At 40.3% G+C, this 16,493-nt stretch overlaps 1 protein-coding gene across 1 annotated transcript in view; it reads right to left on the reverse strand.

Annotated features, from left to right (window-relative positions):
* Window positions 1-16,493, reverse strand: part of CLTRN (collectrin, amino acid transport regulator) — a 35,384-nt gene that overhangs the window by 2,045 nt on the left and 16,846 nt on the right. The window contains exons 4-5 of the mRNA XM_041001218.1: window positions 14,183-14,296; window positions 8,965-9,159 (exon numbers count right to left, since the gene is read on the reverse strand). Coding sequence (XP_040857152.1) covers window positions 8,965-9,159; window positions 14,183-14,296 — 309 coding nt within the window. The remainder of the gene's footprint in view (window positions 1-8,964; window positions 9,160-14,182; window positions 14,297-16,493) is intronic.

Consider the following 16,493-nt stretch of genomic DNA (forward strand, 5'->3'; position numbering starts at 1 on the left):
AGACCTGGAAGAGGCTCTGGGATCCTGGCTTCAGAATGACACAGCTCTGGCATTGCAGCCACTTGGGGAGTGGATCATCAGACAGAAGATCTTCCTCTCTGTCTCTCCTCCTCTCTGCATATCTGACTTTCCAAAACAAAAAATTTTTAAATAGTTGTATTGATCTGTAAGTCAAGATTTTAGACCTCACAGCATTTTTTTCTGAATTACAACTGAAAGCAGCAACTTTAAAGCAGCCCAAAAAGCTCTATATGACAATATAAAATTGTTACATTCTCACACTTGGACATTTTATACATCCTGTTACCTTAACCCAGGTGGTAAGCAGATCTTTACTATTTTTTTGGAGTATGGAAAGATGTAGCATCAAATCCAAAATCTTTTCTATCTTTTGTGAAAGAATAAGATCCAGAGCCAATCATAACTGACATCAGACAGTAAGGGAAGGAATGATGGGGACCTCTAGACAACCAGAGAGAGGATGGGTGTCTCTGAGGCTTATCACAGGTTGGGTGCTGTGGACAGCCCTCCATGGCGGCACCGTGGAAGCATGCTCTTAGGCATGAGGCTCCCAGACCAGCCAAAGATCATCTTGTCCAGAAATCTGTGGAACTCCGAAGAGGCAGACTTGAGGGAATCTCCTGGCTGGGATGCCGGGCATTGCTGTGGTGACTGATGGTAACCTTCCATCAGTACAGGAGTCCTTCGGGACCATGAGTCTGACAGATGAGAAGGTAGCCTCATGATGACCAAGGAGGAACTTTCCATTAGTGCTGCCTGAAAGTGTCATTTGTATATGCTTGCTGGTTTTTATATTTGTTTATTTGAAAGGCAAAGAGACAAAGAATAAGAATCCTCTTTCTGCTGGTTCACTGCCCAGATGCCTGCAACAACCAGGCTTGAGCCAGGCTGAAGCCAGGACCCAGAACTCCATCTGCATGCTATCCTATGTAGGTAACAGGGTCCAAGCACTAGGACCATCCTCTGCTGCCTCCCCAGGTATATTAGCATGGAGCTGGATCAGAAGCAGAGCAGCCAGGACTAGAACCAGCACTTCAATATGTGATACTAATGTCAAAAGTGGTAGTTTAAGCCACACCACCACAATGCCCACCCCCTGGTGATGCTTATTAAATAACTTCAAATAATTGGGGTATATTTTTAAAATACCAGTAGCATTATAATACTGTAGATCACAATCCCATCATTTCAAATAATTCTGCCATCATGTATGCCATTATCAAGCATCCCAAGTGTTATGATAAGAAATATTTGAGTTCAAGTCAATGGGTTTTAGTCATTTATAAAACTTTTGGCCCAATGCTGTGTTGAAGTCAGGGGCTGCAGTCTCAGAATCCTTGAAAAGGAAAGCTGCTGTGTTTTTCCACCCTCAGAATGAGACACTGCACTGGCTATTTCAAGCCTTAACAATCAGTGAACAGCACAGCTTTTGGCTAGACTAGAGTTCAATGTGATGAAGGGGTCTTCCAGGCAGATTAAATCACCCACCACATAGGACTCAAACACTTTGGTCCCTCTTCCCATGTACAGGAGTGTTGTCACTTTCTATTTCTTCTGGAAACCAAAAGCAAATGATTTTGTACCATCATGAATCACATCATTTCTATTCACGGTACGCAACACTCACCAACAACTGTTTTGAGCACCTACTGTTTGTGTGAAAGAGACACTGTCCTTGCACTAAACAAAAGGGCTAATCCACCTGGGAAGGCAGCAGAAGATGGACCACACTCACGCATCCTCCCCCTCCATTTCTAATGCTTTCTAAAAGAGAGGATGTGGTTTCTCATAGCAATGAAGTCCTAGTTGCAAAGGCATTCGTAAATTATCAAAAAAAAAAATCTCCCCCTAATCATTCCACATTGGACTTTGAGTGAATAACAATTTTTCATGGTAATGAATATATTTTAAAAGTTCAACCTTACCTTGTAATTTGTGTAAGTATGTAATGCATGTGGCAAAAAGTTTAGTGGATGGCACTTACTGAAGCAGATGCCAATGTAACTGCAGTCTTAGAAAGAATGGTTTTCCGCTCCCCTCACACGTCACAGACATAAGTCTAACCAAACATGCTCAACTGAATGTTGATTTCTTTTGCTCCATCTATTACATTCATTTTGCAAATGGTAGAAGCGGGTAAGGAGTAGGAATATAGTCTGATGTGAAACTCAGGAAGACTCCTAGGCAGCTGCTTTTCTCAAACTTTCCCTTCCCCAGTCCCTTTCCAAAAAGAAAGCCTCCGTGTGGACGTTACAGGCTTGGGAAAAACCACTGCAATGCCCTTACTTCCCTGTTCCCTTCCTCACCCCAGATGGAGAGCCTGATGGAGTTCTTGTGTCATGGCGACCACTCTCTGCCCCCCTTTCTGGTATTTTCCTTCCTATCAGGTTCCCTCTCCAGCCAGGCTGTAGCCTGTCTCCTACTGCCACTCCCACAGCTCTTCTCTATACTGTTGCTGAAGGTCAGGGCTCCTCTCAATTTCCATGTCTGGAGGATGAAGTGGAAACACCAACAAAAGCAAAGAAATAATGGGATGGCAACATCTGTTTGCCAGTTATCATCAGTATACAGTGGTTTTATGGAGTTAGAAGAAAAATGGAAGAGAACTGGACACGTGCAAATCATTGCAAGAAATCCCACCTCCCCATCCTCAGCAACAAGAAAAAATAATCCATTGGTCACCACAAAGGAACAGAGGAGGATGCAAACAGAGAAGATTTTCTTCTTTCAAAGAGAATTTGTCAGCCATGAAGATTCTGGGAAGTTGCTGTATACATTTATCAAATCAAGCTGTGTCAGTAACAAATTAGGTATACATTGTGCTTTTGTGACCTTGGCTCCCATAATTCAGAGTCTCGGTATTGCTTCTCAAATTGCAATGTCAGGAACTTGCTGGCTGGTAGACATGATAAGCAGTTCAAAGGTTACCTAACAGTAATAGGACACTTTGTCACTTTTCATAGCACATGCTATAATAAACTGATTCAGTGCCTGTGCATCACTAATACAAAGTATAATAAAACTTAATTATCTCTCTGGATCATTCTGACTTGATGTTTTGCTAAAAAGAAAAAAAGAAAACAGGAGTCCTTTTTTCCTGAAAAATAAAAGTGAGTGTTAATGACTTCCGCTGTCCCTGCAATGTCAGGTATTTAGGAAGACAATAAAAATCTGTGAGACTAAACTACCTGGAAGTGGCTCCCATGAACCTTGAGGGCGTGTATCTCTCACATAGCCCAAGAGAAGAAGGGCAAAATGGGGTATAAACGAAGTATCAGGTGGCAATAGGAGCAATAGGAGACCGTGTAGACAAACAGGGTTTGCTTTGTTCTAATAAAATAGCTGAAAGTACAGCTACTAAGAAGAATGAAATTATTCTATTTACAACCAGGTGGTCCCAGCTAGAGACTATTATGCTCAGTGAAATGAGCTAATCACAGAAGAACAAATACCATATATTCTCTCTCATATAAGGAAACCAGCATGGAAAGTGTAACTTCAATAATCCAATCTATACTGTTTTTGATTGTTTGCTTTCTTGGCTGTAAACCAGGTGTTTTGATGTTTTTTTTTTTTATTTCTGTTTGGTTCATTCCAAATAATCTCTTTTCTCTAGTCAAATTCATCACGGGCTCATGAGTTGTATGATGGCATCATTTTTCCCAAGAAACTTATGTGTTTTCTTTTTGTCACTCATGTGTTGGTTACTCAGTGGTGCTTTTTTTTTTTTCAATGGTACTGTAATTTGTTGTTGTTGTTGTTGTTGTGGCTGTTCTATATCATACCAGTTGTTGGCCTTGTTTCATGGCTTCTCACATATGGAAATGTATAGTGATGGAGTACTGGGGTCTATCATATACAGACGTGGGGGTATGCATCCCTGCATCCAGACGAAAGATGGATTCCCAATGAAACTGTTGGACATGTGTAGACAATGGGATTCTGGACTGTCTGACATTGTCTGTACCAACAATGTCGGGGTACACTTAAATAAGAGACTGATAAAATTATGATTCTTTATGAAAGACTACACTGTTGTAACAAAATGGGAAAAATCTGATGGGGATGAGAGTTTGGGGGGGGGGACATCCCAGCCTATACAAAATTACACCACATAATTCAAAATTCAAAATAAAAAATATATTTAAAAAATTGTATATAGATGGAAACACACAAAAAAATAGCTGAAAGTAGGAAATACATGTCCTTAGCTCTTCAAACAAAATAGAGCTGAAGAGTTAGAGCCCAAGAACAGCCAGAAAAGAACAATAAAAGACAGACAAATTAACATTTCATACAGGACACAATCAATTATTGGGGCCATCCACATACTCGGTCCAGGTGACCCTTGAGGGAACTGTCACTGTGAATGAGCACTACAGCACAGTGAGACTATGCTTTGGGATCAGTCTTAGCCAGTGTTACATTTTTATATTATAACTTTCTAACTGTGAATGTAGGCAAACTGCTTAATTCCCCATGGAATGGCAATAATACTACATACCCATCACATAGCAGCAGTTAGGCATTATTCAGTTCCCACTGCAACATGGAACAATCTTTAGTATTATCATTGCTATTCAAATAAAGAAACTGAGATTCAAATGTGCAGAGCAACTTGTCTTTTAGAATGGAATAGGACTGGTGAATGCAATTGATTTAGTGCCCTAGTTTTCCGTGTCTCCTCTCAAAACATACCTACATGAGATTCCCACTGTTTATATGTCTTAAAACATTAATTAAGTAAACGCTATTGCTAGCACTAAAATTTCTCATTTTATTTACACTCTTATTTTAAGACTATTTACTCATTTAATTAAGAATTTATAGGGGCCAACATTGTATTGGAGCAGATAAAGTGCTGCTGGCAACATGGCATCTCATACGGGCACTGGCTCAAGACCTGGCTGCTCCACTTCTGATCCAGCTCCTTGCTAAAGGCCTGGAAAAAGCAGCTAGCTTTCTATGTCCTAAGCCCTGTACTTGACTTTGTTACCAACTACAAGCTTATAATCTCCTTGCAGGACAATATCATCTATATTATCTGTGCTGTCTCTTCTACACTATATTCTAAAACTCTGATCACTGTGTCACAATGTATTTTTACTGTGTCACAATGTGACACAATGTATTTTTACTTCTCTAGGCTTTGGTTTCTGGAGAACTGAATTTAGATAACTTGGTAGAGGCCCCTTCTAAGCCCCAGCTGTGACTATAGACTGAACTAAAGTCTAGCATTATAACAGTGTATTTATGTACCAGATTCATAAGTCAATTCTACTATGTACATGCTAATTCTGCAATTGTGTTGGGTCTGTGTCTTTCTTCTACACCACAAAGTGCCAGGCTATGTCAAATTAGCACTTTGCAACTTTTATTATGGTGATACTCTCTGTTTCCCTCCCCACTCTGTAAGTCTGTCTTTCAATTAAATAAAAACAACCTTTTAAAAAAGAAAATGGTTAAATTTGTCTTGAGTAGTAATAATAATTATAGTTTATTTAGCATACTAGATCATGGATACCTTAGATACATTTACATCATTCACTCCTCAAGAAAACTCTGTGATATTATCTTTCTATTGCAGATAGACAACTGAGACCCGTGATAATTTGATGATTTAATCAAGATTATATATGAGGGGATTAAAAAAACATTTGTGGAAAGATAGAATTAAACAGTAATGCAGGATTAAGTGTTCAGTTTGGTGGGTAAGATTCTGACTGGGCAAGGATGGCTCAAAGCCTTGGGAACCTGAACCCGTGCAGAAGATGCAAAAGAAGCTCTGGGTTCCTGGCTTCAGATTGGCTGAGCTCTGGCCATTGCAGCCACATGGGGAGTTAACAAGCAGATGGAAGATCTTTCTATCTCTCCTCCTACCTGTATATTTGATTTTCCAATAAAAAAAAAATCTAAACAAAGAAAACCATTCTGACTGTGATGCCTGTATCCCATTTCTGTATTCAAGTTCTGGTTCTGGCCCTGATTTAAGCCTCCTGCTAATGCATATCCTGGGGGGCAGCACATAATGGTTTAAGTAATTTACTCCCTGCCACCCCTGTGTGAGACTTGGATTGAGTCCCTGGCTCCAGGCTTCCGCTTGGCCCAGCACTGGTTGTTAGACATTTGGAGAGGGAACAAACGGATGGGAGATCTTTCTGTCTTTTAAATACACGAATAAAACTTTTTTCCATGAACTTTTCAAAATGTTCATTAGTTTATTTTTATTTATTTGAAGACAAAAAAATACAAATAGAATGAGTGGGGGAGAAAAGGAGATGGAGAGGGAGAAGACAAGAGAGAGGAGGAGAGAAAGATCTTCTATTCACTGGTTCACTTCTCAAATGTTAAGGTTGGGCTGGGCTGAGTCTAGAAACTAGGAACTCAACCAGGATTCCCACACAGGTGGCAGGGGCCCAAGTACTTGAGTCAGCACCTGCTGCCTCTCAGGATGCATATTAGCAGGAAGCTGGACTAGAAAGTGGAGCTGGGGCTTGAACCTAGGCATTCCATGTGGCATTCCAAGTGGAGCCTAACTGCTGTGCCAAACACCAACACCCTCATGAACTTTTTGAAGCCCCTTGCATATAAAAGGAATAGCTAGCATTTGACTTTACCTATTTTGACCACCAATGATTGCAACTTTCCATTCAGTGGCTCTGTATAATCAACATCATGCTGTTCTGACAAAGCTAACACAATGATGAGAGTTTGTTAGAGTGGATTGTGGAGCATTTCTTTGACTATTCTCAGGATTGAAGATCCTATGGGGTATCCCTACCTGTTCCATGATTAGCAAGAGCTTTCCACACAATTATCAGGGCTCCACATTTCAAACAATGTTTTCCTCATCATTGAAGAAATGTTTTGATGGAGAGAAACATATCAGGCATTGTATCAAGCTTAAAACACAGCAACCAACTGATCTCCAGGAAGTTGTCCTGACTGTGCAGACTGCATTGTCTAATGACTGATGCTCTCCAGTTTTACACAAGAGATCTGTTCATCTGTTTTCCCAGCTGGAACATGAACTAAATAAATGTGTGAAGGCAAAGTCATGGCAACAGCACCGCTTCTCCCAGGTAACAGATCATGATGCTGCACACCTGATTCTTACATTACTGCAAATCTGCTCAGAAGGAAAGAGACAGCTGATCCCAACACAAACTAGCTGAAAGACCAACAAATGAAAAGATAACAAAATAATAGTGATGGCTAACACTTGCTAAGCACTCACTGTGTACCAATACCACGCTACTGTACTAACTTATTTTATCCCACAATATTAATTATTTCTAGCATAGCTGTCAATCTAGAAAACTTATCTATGCACAGGGAGCAAAGATAAATTTAGTCATCTTGCTTCTAGCATCACAAGTTATATTCTCCTGAGCTTGCCTTACCTGACTCATTGTGCTTCCGGCTATCCATGCAGTTAATGGATTATATATAAGGGCAGAATCTTACAAGATAAATACTTCCAATCTAAGCAATCTATCTACAAAGCCATTCTTCTAACTCCTACACTGTACTATACTGGGGTGAAAATGGAAGCCAAGAAGATAAAGTATATTCACTAGTAGAAATCAAAGAAATAGAGCAACTGAGGGTTGACATAAAACAAAAGATTAAACATTGGTATTCAAATATTGAAAGAGCATATTTTACAATATTCTTAAAACCAAAACAAACACCTTGTGCCTAGCCTCTTGACATTTCACAGCACTGATCAAGAAAAATCAACAGAGTACAACTTTATTCTAATTTCTGAGTTTAATTTTGGGGCTTGACATAATCCAGATTTTTCCATAGCATTTCAGTAATTATTTGTGAAAAGGTCAGAAAGTCCAAGATTTAAAATAATTACCCTTCTGTTAGGAACTAACGTGAAACAAGAAAAATTATGAAACCCCAGGAGAAGCATTTGGTCAATCACATACTTGGCCAAACACGTCCCACATGTCCTATATGGGTGCCAGCTCTTTTTAAAAACATGCCTATGTGGTTTTTGAAATACTTGTCTCTGTGACTTCCTTAGCATCAAACAGGAAGGTTTAAAATCAGCAGAGCATTTGGTGAAGAGTTAAGAATGTTCTTTTCTCCCCCAACCCTGGATTAGAAGTATTTGTAAATAAAATTATTTTCCCCCTTTTTCATACTAAGAATTCATGTCTCCTCTCCTTAGCATTTCCTCAGCAAGTTTCCTTGTGGTCTGAAAGTCCCTCTTGAAGCAATATCAATGATTTAGACATGAAAGTTTACAACATGCAGGTAAATGAATTCAAGGAGTAGGGCTAATATGTAAATCATTAAATTGAAATCTTTCAAATGAAGTGAATTAGAATAGCCTAGGTATTCATTAAAATTAATCCCCTTGAGAGATTCTAATCTAGTGAGTCTTCCATAGGATCAAAGGCCCTACATTTTTACAAAGCTAAGTATTTCAAGTGATTCTGTCAGAGAGTTGATTCAAAGGCCATGAGAAACACAGCTGCATATAATCTCATAGATATTAGGAGGGTGAACATCGTTCAACAAGAGGGGAGTACAAAACAGCCTAAGAACATCTGGGTGAGGATGCTGGCCTTAAGGCACTAGGCCAAGAAGAATCAACCAAGAAAGGAAGGCAAGAACAGAATTGTTGGCATTGGAACTGAGCAATTACCCAAAAAGACTGCTTAGCTCTGTATATCCAGCTTAGGAAATCACTCAGATACTAAAATCCAGTCTAGATATGAGTTATCCATGTGGTATAGAACACAGAGAAAGATAATGATGAAAGGAGCCTCATAAAGTAAGGGACACAAATTCCTAACAGCATCTAAAGACAAACACATATTTAGGAAATCATCCATTTTTTTTTCAAAGCATAACCTTTTCACTTTTCTAGTTCAAGAGTAAATGAAACAATGCTTATTAAATCACTCACTTCGAGTATCTTACCTTCTACGTTGCCGGATCCCTGACAAAATCAGCAGTGTAATTGCAACTATAACACTGCAAAATATCACACCAAATATGATGATCCAAACGGGCACAGATGGGTCTGTGGGTGGTGCAAGGGTAGAAGGGATTTTTAAAAATTCCAGAGTCTGGTCATTCAAAAAGAAGGCATTGTTGATCCGTTCTCTGTTCATCCTAAAATACAATGGCAATTAAAAACAAACAGATTAAGACCAAAAAAAAAAAATCCTCACTGGAAATAAAATGCTGACATGTCTCTTGATGATTATAAGGAGTTTTATCAACAGAGCATCCTTGTAGCAGGAGCCTTCAGGTTGAGTAGAGAGCTTGCTGAAGGCCAGCACGGCATAGCTTGTTCTAGCGAGCTGTAGTGCTGGCTGCCAAAGAGATACCCCTCTACATACTGCTGCCCTCTACTGCTGTGCAAGTTAAGGGAGCAACTGGAGGACCTGTGTTCAGAGTTTTGCCTGCCATGTTTAATTCCTGAGAGGTAGCATCTAGATGAGGTCAACAGAACTCTACCTAAGGTGGCTCACAAAATATTCAGTACACTGAAAAAACTAAAATTACGTGCAAAAAGTAAGAGACAAACATTAAAAGAAAACTTAGAGCAGAAAATAAAATATCAATCAGGACTGGCTTCAAATCCAACAATTTACTTTTTTTTCATTGATTCAGCAATCATTTGCCAAAAGCAAATGATTAGAAAGTATCCAACTCTGTTCTAAGTGTTGGATACACAAAGTAAGATCAAATTACTAACGCAATTTTGGAAAAGTGGCAGATTAACATCCACAATCACGGTGAAATAAGCAAGTACAGGTACAGCAGGAACTGGCAGGAGGGCCAAGGGCACTATGGTGAGAAGTCAAGGCTATCTTCCTGTCGAGAAAATTTTTGAGCTGTGTTTAGAGGTACAGTCGGAGTTCTTTAGATGGAAGTCTGTAGTGAGCACAGCCATAGAGACCTGAAAAGTATGGCTTGTCTAGTTTGCTACAAATTGTTCCTTATTATATAGGTTATGGTGATTTAGAAGTCCCAAAGTTTAGAAAAATACATATTCCTTTTCCTGGACAAATATACATTTTTGGTGGTAGAGTGATTAGTGCATTTCTAAGTAGAATTTGCAAAGTAGGCAAAGAGATTCTTTGGAAATATTTTCTGGCCTTTATTAAATTTGTACTACATAAATTGACTTCATCTACCTCTAGAGCATTTCTGGTAAGTAGAAACATAATTTGGGTTTGAAAGACTTCTTTACAATTTTCTCAAGGTAGAGATTTGGTGCAGTGGCTAACACACCACCTGGGATGTTCCCGCTCACATAGAGAGCCTGGGATTCAGTCCCAGCTCCACTTCAGAGTCTAGCTTCCTGCTAACGTGCATTCTGGAAGGCAGCAAGCAACAGCTAAAGAGCTCAGATCCCTACCACCCACAAGGGAGACCAGGATTAAATTCTGACCCTTGCCTTTGGCCTGGTCCTGCTCCAGCTATTCTGGGCATTTGGAAAGTGAATGGGTAGATGTCAGGTCTCTATCTCTTTCTATCTCTGTCCCTTTAATAATCAAATAAGTAAAAATAAATATTTGTTAAAATATGTGCTCATGAGATATGATTTTTAAAAGGATTTCCTAGTAGCTGTACTTAAAAAAAGAGAAACAAATGTAAGTAATTTTTAATCATGTATTCTTCATACAGTATATCCAAAGAAACACAATAAAATGTGAGTTGGCTCATGTTTTATCTTGTACTCAGTCTTTTTGAATTCCAATGTGCATTTTACAGTTAGAGGATACCTCATTTTGGATAAGCCACATCGCAATGCTTGCCAAGCCACTGGCCACTGTATTAGCCAGCCGAGGGCTAGAGTTTGTGAGGAATGGCTTGAAAACAGCTCAGCATCAGGCCATTAGAGCTGAGGCATGATTATTTGTGCATGTGAAAGAGAACTCCAGCTGGATACTCTACTCTACAGCAAAGGATCTTTTAATGCCATCTTTTATCAAACTATGGAATGTTCTCATGTTTCATAACCTAATACCGATAATCTAGGAACACAAAACTTTCCACAAAATAGTGAGCCCTACTGCTAAGCTATAACTCAGAGAACATTGCAAAATATCTGAGTTCTCTTTCTGCCCTCCTGGTTGTTTAACCCTTTGCTATTTTCTTCCTCCAGGGTAAGAATTTATTCACCTTTCAGGCTGATTGGAAGTTGTAACTTGGGGACAGATTAAACCTCTTCTACTAATTGCAACCCCAAAATGGGATCTGTGACTAGGAATTTCTGAATGACGTCAGGCCCTCACAAAATAGCTTCAACAGTCACCTGGGAATGGCTGACCACCTCTGTATCTCATTGCACAGATGTGAAAACTCCAGCAGAGAGAAAAAAATCACTGGACCTGCTTGTAGTGCACTGAAGTCCAAGTCCTCCCTCTTTGTCATTCTAGCATTAATTTCACTGAGCCTGTTTCCTCATTTATAAACTAGGGACAATAATAATTACCCCAAATCTTTGCTGTCAGTATTAGATGTCACATATGACTAAGAATCTGCCTTGTAAACCAGACAGAGTTGTGCAAATTTTAGGGGAACCAAGTACCATTTTTTTAATGTTAAAAATATTTTATTTTTAAAGTAATATTATATATAGCAACTGCTACTAAAATACTATATAATTAATATGTTGAATGTTATAAGTGAAAACTATCATAAATACATCAATTTTAAATTAATAGTTGCATTAATTTTTCTTTTTAAAATTGTATTTATTATTGTTGTTCTTCTTATTATTTTATAATGTAGTTCCACAGGCTCTGGGGTTTCCTCTCCCATGTCTCCAAGTCCTCTCCTCTCACTGAATTCTCTCATATTATTGCAGTAGTACAATCCTCCATAAACAGTCACATGTCCATCATCATGCTACTTAAGTGTGTGTTTCAAACATGGACAAATGGTGGGTCTTAACAGTATGTTTATTAATAAAAGTGCAGAAACAATTTAATTCCATCTTCTTGGAGCACATTAGAGCATTTCCCATTGGTATAGGTCTTCAGTGTATTTGCTGCCGCAAGACAAACAGATGATTGTTCACAAAAACCTTCAACATTTGATTATACTGTCTTAAGTGTTAATACTTCACGGAGGGCAAGTGATTTCTTTCAGTAGGTACCTGTCCTAGATCAAGGGAATAACGCACAGTTCAGGAACCTGGAATTTTTTCGTGGGGAGTTACTTTGCCTTGGTTTTTTCTTTTTTCTTCTTTTTTCAGGAAATAGTGGATTTACTGAACTCATTTTTGTAATACAGCTTTGCCCAACATCAAACACATGCATTATTTGAAGCTTGGATACATACAAATTATATATTAATTGAGATAAAATGAACTGTTTCTTTCTGCTTCTCCTAAGTAAAAAAATTATTTCACTTTGGAAAGTTTATTCAGATCCCAATGAGGGGAAGGACTTTAGGGACAATGACCAGCTGTGCTACTGTCTTATCTGCTATTCTTCCTATTGCTTCTTCAGACAATTTCCATTTCTTCTATCTGAACAGAAGTCCTAGAAGATCAACATAATATAGATGATTTCTGTCCATAATCTATCACATGAATTGTGTCTACTGAAATAAGACTGGCTCCTGCCTGACAGACTTATGTATCTTCTGAGTGCATTTTCTTATATCTCATTTCTGTATCTTATTCCTAGAAGTCTCTTTTGAAACACTTTTCCTATCTTAACTAATTCCCTCATTTACTAGGGACATGCCAAAATCTGACTTTATTCATTTTTTAAGTATATGAAAGCAATTTCTTTTTTTAAAGACTTTTTTTTTTAGGGGCTTGGCGCAGTAGCCTAGTGGTTGAAGTCCTCATCTTGCACGCAGTGGGATCCCATACGGGTGTCGGTTCTAATCCCAGTGGCCCTGCTTCCCATCCACTTTCCTGCTTGTGGCCTGGGAAAGCAGTCAAGGACAGCCCAAAGCCTTGGGACGCTGCACCCGTGTGGGAGTCCCAGAGGAGGCTCCTGGCTCCCGGCTTTGGATCAGTGCATCTCCAGCCATTGCGTCCGCTTGGGGAGTGAATCAACAGAGAGAAGATTTTCCTCTGTCTCTCCTCTCTTTATCTCTTACTTTCCAATAAAAATAAAATAAATCTTTAAGAAAGATTCACTTTTATTGGAAAGGCAGATCATATTTTCAAAGAGAAGGATAGACAGTCTTTTGTCCACTGGTTCACTCCCCAAGTAGCCACAATAGCGGGAACTATACTGAGCCAGGAGACAGGAGCTTCTTCCAGGTCTCCCACATGGATGCAGGGTCCCAAGGCCTTGGGCCATCCTCCACTGCTTTCCCAGGCCACAATCAGGGAACTGAATGAGAAGTAGAGCAAGCAGGACACCAACTGGAGCCCAAATGTGATCCCGGTGCTTTCAATGCAACAATTTAGCCATTGAGCCATCGTGCCAGGCCTAAAAGTAATGTTTTTACATGTTGAGTCAAATAATTCTTTGCCATGGGAAACCATCTTTTACACAGTAGGGTGTTTTACAGCATTGCTAACGTCTTTATTTTTAAGATTTATTTATTTGTTAGAAAGTAAGATACACAGAGAGGAGGAGAGACAGGAAGATCTTCTGTCCACTGATTCACCTCCCAGTTGGCCACTACGGCTGGAACTGAGCTGACACAAAGCCAGGATCCAGGAGACTCCTCTGGGTCTCTCCTGCAGATGCAGGGTTCCAAGGCCTTGAGCCATCCTTGAATGCAGGGAGCTGGATGGGAAGCGGGGCAGCTAGGGCATGAACTGGCACCCATACGGGATTCTGGCATGTGCAAGGCGAGGACTTTAGCTGCTAGGCTACCACACTGGGCCAGCAGCATTGCTAACTTCTGCCTACTCAGTGCTGGTAGTAGGTAGTACACGCACCTCCATCCTCAGTTATGACAACAAAAATGTCTATAAATGTTCCCCAATATGTTCAGATATTGCCAATAACTCCTTGAAAGCAAACTGGCTTGTGAATAAAACCACCAATCTACATTAATCTTTGATGAAAAAAAATAACAAAATGAAAGCTCCCACATCTTAATAAATAGTATGGGGAGCAGAGAGAGAACTCGTCAGCATGTACAAAAACAACTGAACTAATCAGCAATAAGACTGACAAGCAGAAGTCACATGTAGGGGTATTACCTTATGGCCGACTGTATTTCACCAGCAGGAAGGGTGTGATTTTTTGAAGGGTCTGTCACCACAAACCAGAATGACACTCTCTGGGTTACATTGCAAAGCAAGACATGGGAAATTCTGTAGACAATAAAAAGAAAAATGAGTTATAATAATATCATCCCAAAAAATATTACATCACTCACACTGGAGCCATACCCATCGTAAAAGGTGTTCTAGCTATGTTTAAAAATCACGTCTGTCATTCTGAATGAAAATCTTAGTAAGGAGAAAATTACACAGGAACTTTTCATTGTTTCAAAGTCATGTGCTTGGGAATCATTCTTAATCAGGAATCCTCCAAAAAAAAATAATAAATAAACTGATCAGTGCAAATTGTGAAGGATCTCACTTTGTATCACCTCGGACAATGGTGTGATACTGCAGTGACCACATACCCCAGTGGCAGTCAACAAGCAGTGATCTGAGCTCCACCAGTGGTTGGAGCTCTACCAGGTGGGAATGGGAGTTCACCAGGAGCTTAGCAGGTGAACCCAGGCAAAGAACTGCCACTCATGCTGATTTGTTTGATTTGGCCAGGAGCAGAGAGAGTAGCACCAGATCCAAAACAGGCAGTGTAGGAACAGGGTGGATCTCACAGCACAGATCACCATCAGAGATGCACTGAGTGCCATTTTGTGTAGGAAGGCAAAGGCAGTGGGACAAAATATGCATGCACTAAGTTGGGAGTGAACTCCTCTCTACCTCAGTACATTGCAGCAATGTGGCATCCTACAAGGCCCACCCAAAATAGATCTGGGTGTTCCCCAGACCTAGCGGCCAGCAGGTCCAGAACTCCACCAGTGGCACATGAGGTGCCATTTTGTACAGCATGGCAAAGACTTTGAGGCTAGAGGGACAAAAGTGAGCTGCACATGCACTGAGCTGGGAGCAAACTCATTTCCTGCTCAGTGCACTGCACTGGTCCCTCAGGGAAAATAATACCAACTTTGGTGTCCTATGGGTCAAAACAGGTCCAGGTGGCCCTCAGACATCATGACCAGCAGGTTCTGGCAAGATCAACACCAACAACAACCTAGTTATTTAGAACACCTGCTGTCTCCCTAATCCTGGGAACTGTTTGAACTGGAAGTAGGAGAAAAACTGTACAGCCAACAGTGTAGCCACAGCATGGGATCACAGCAGGTAGATAATGGTGAGTCAGGAGTTGGGGCTATTGAAATCTGTGGTGGAAGCCTAACACACGAGCCCAGACCTGAAACTTGCTGGAGGGAGTGGCACAAGTGACAGCAAATAAAGAACCGGGTACTAAATGGAATCAGTAAAGTTGAACTGTACACCTGTGTGTGACAGTTTAGAAACTTGCTCTTGGGAGAGTCTGCTAACCAGAAGTACAGTGATCAAGAGCAAAAGAAGAGACAGAGGTACAATGAATATTACCGAACACTCCCCTGCAAAGGAGCAAAACCCTTTTGCCAACCTCAGAGTTAGCTGAGGAAGACATCAAGAAAATAAGAGATTCAGAATTCAAAACACCTATTATAAAGCTTCTTCTCAACAACGAGAAGAACATACAGGAGTTCAAGGAATTTAAGGCCTATGTCACACAGGAAATAGCAACACTGAAACAAAATCAAGCCGAATTATTGGGAATGAAGGACACAACAAAGCAAATTAAAACTTCAGTGGAGGGCCCGGCGAGGTGGCGCAAGTGGTTAAGGTCCTCGCCTTGCATGCCCGGGATCCCATATGGGCGCTGGTTCTATCCTGGCAGCCCCACTTCCCTTCCAGCTCCCTGCCTGTGGCCCGGGAAAGCAGTGGAGGACTGCCCAAGGCTTTGGGACCCTGCACCCGAGTGGGAGACCTGGAAAAGGCTCCTGGCTTCGGATTGGCATAGCATCAGCCGTTGCGTTCACTTGGGGAGTGAATCATCGGACGGAAGATCTTCCTCTCTGTCTCTCCTTTCTGTATATCTGCCTTTCCAATTAAAAAAAAATCTTTAAAAAAAAAACTTCAGTGGAAAGTCTCCATAATAGAATGAATGAAGCAGAAGAAAGAATCTCAGAATTGGAAGATATTTCTTGTTACAGTACGGAAACAATCAAAAAGCAGAACTGGATCAATCCAAAAAGAGACACTATTAAAAGGCCAAATGTAAGCGTCAAGGGAGCTCCAGAAGGTGCAGAAAGAGAAGCTGGCTGAGTTTAAAATCTATTTAATGAAATAATAAAGGAAAATTTCCCTAATCAGGAGAAAATTGAGAAACAACATCCAGGAGGGGCACAGTACTCCCAACAGGCCTGATAAAAAGCGATCT

This window comes from Ochotona curzoniae, unplaced genomic scaffold (assembly GCF_017591425.1).
Source record: "Ochotona curzoniae isolate NIBS_2020 unplaced genomic scaffold, NIBS_Ocur_1.0 contig_1274, whole genome shotgun sequence".
NCBI lineage: Eukaryota > Metazoa > Chordata > Mammalia > Lagomorpha > Ochotonidae > Ochotona > Ochotona curzoniae.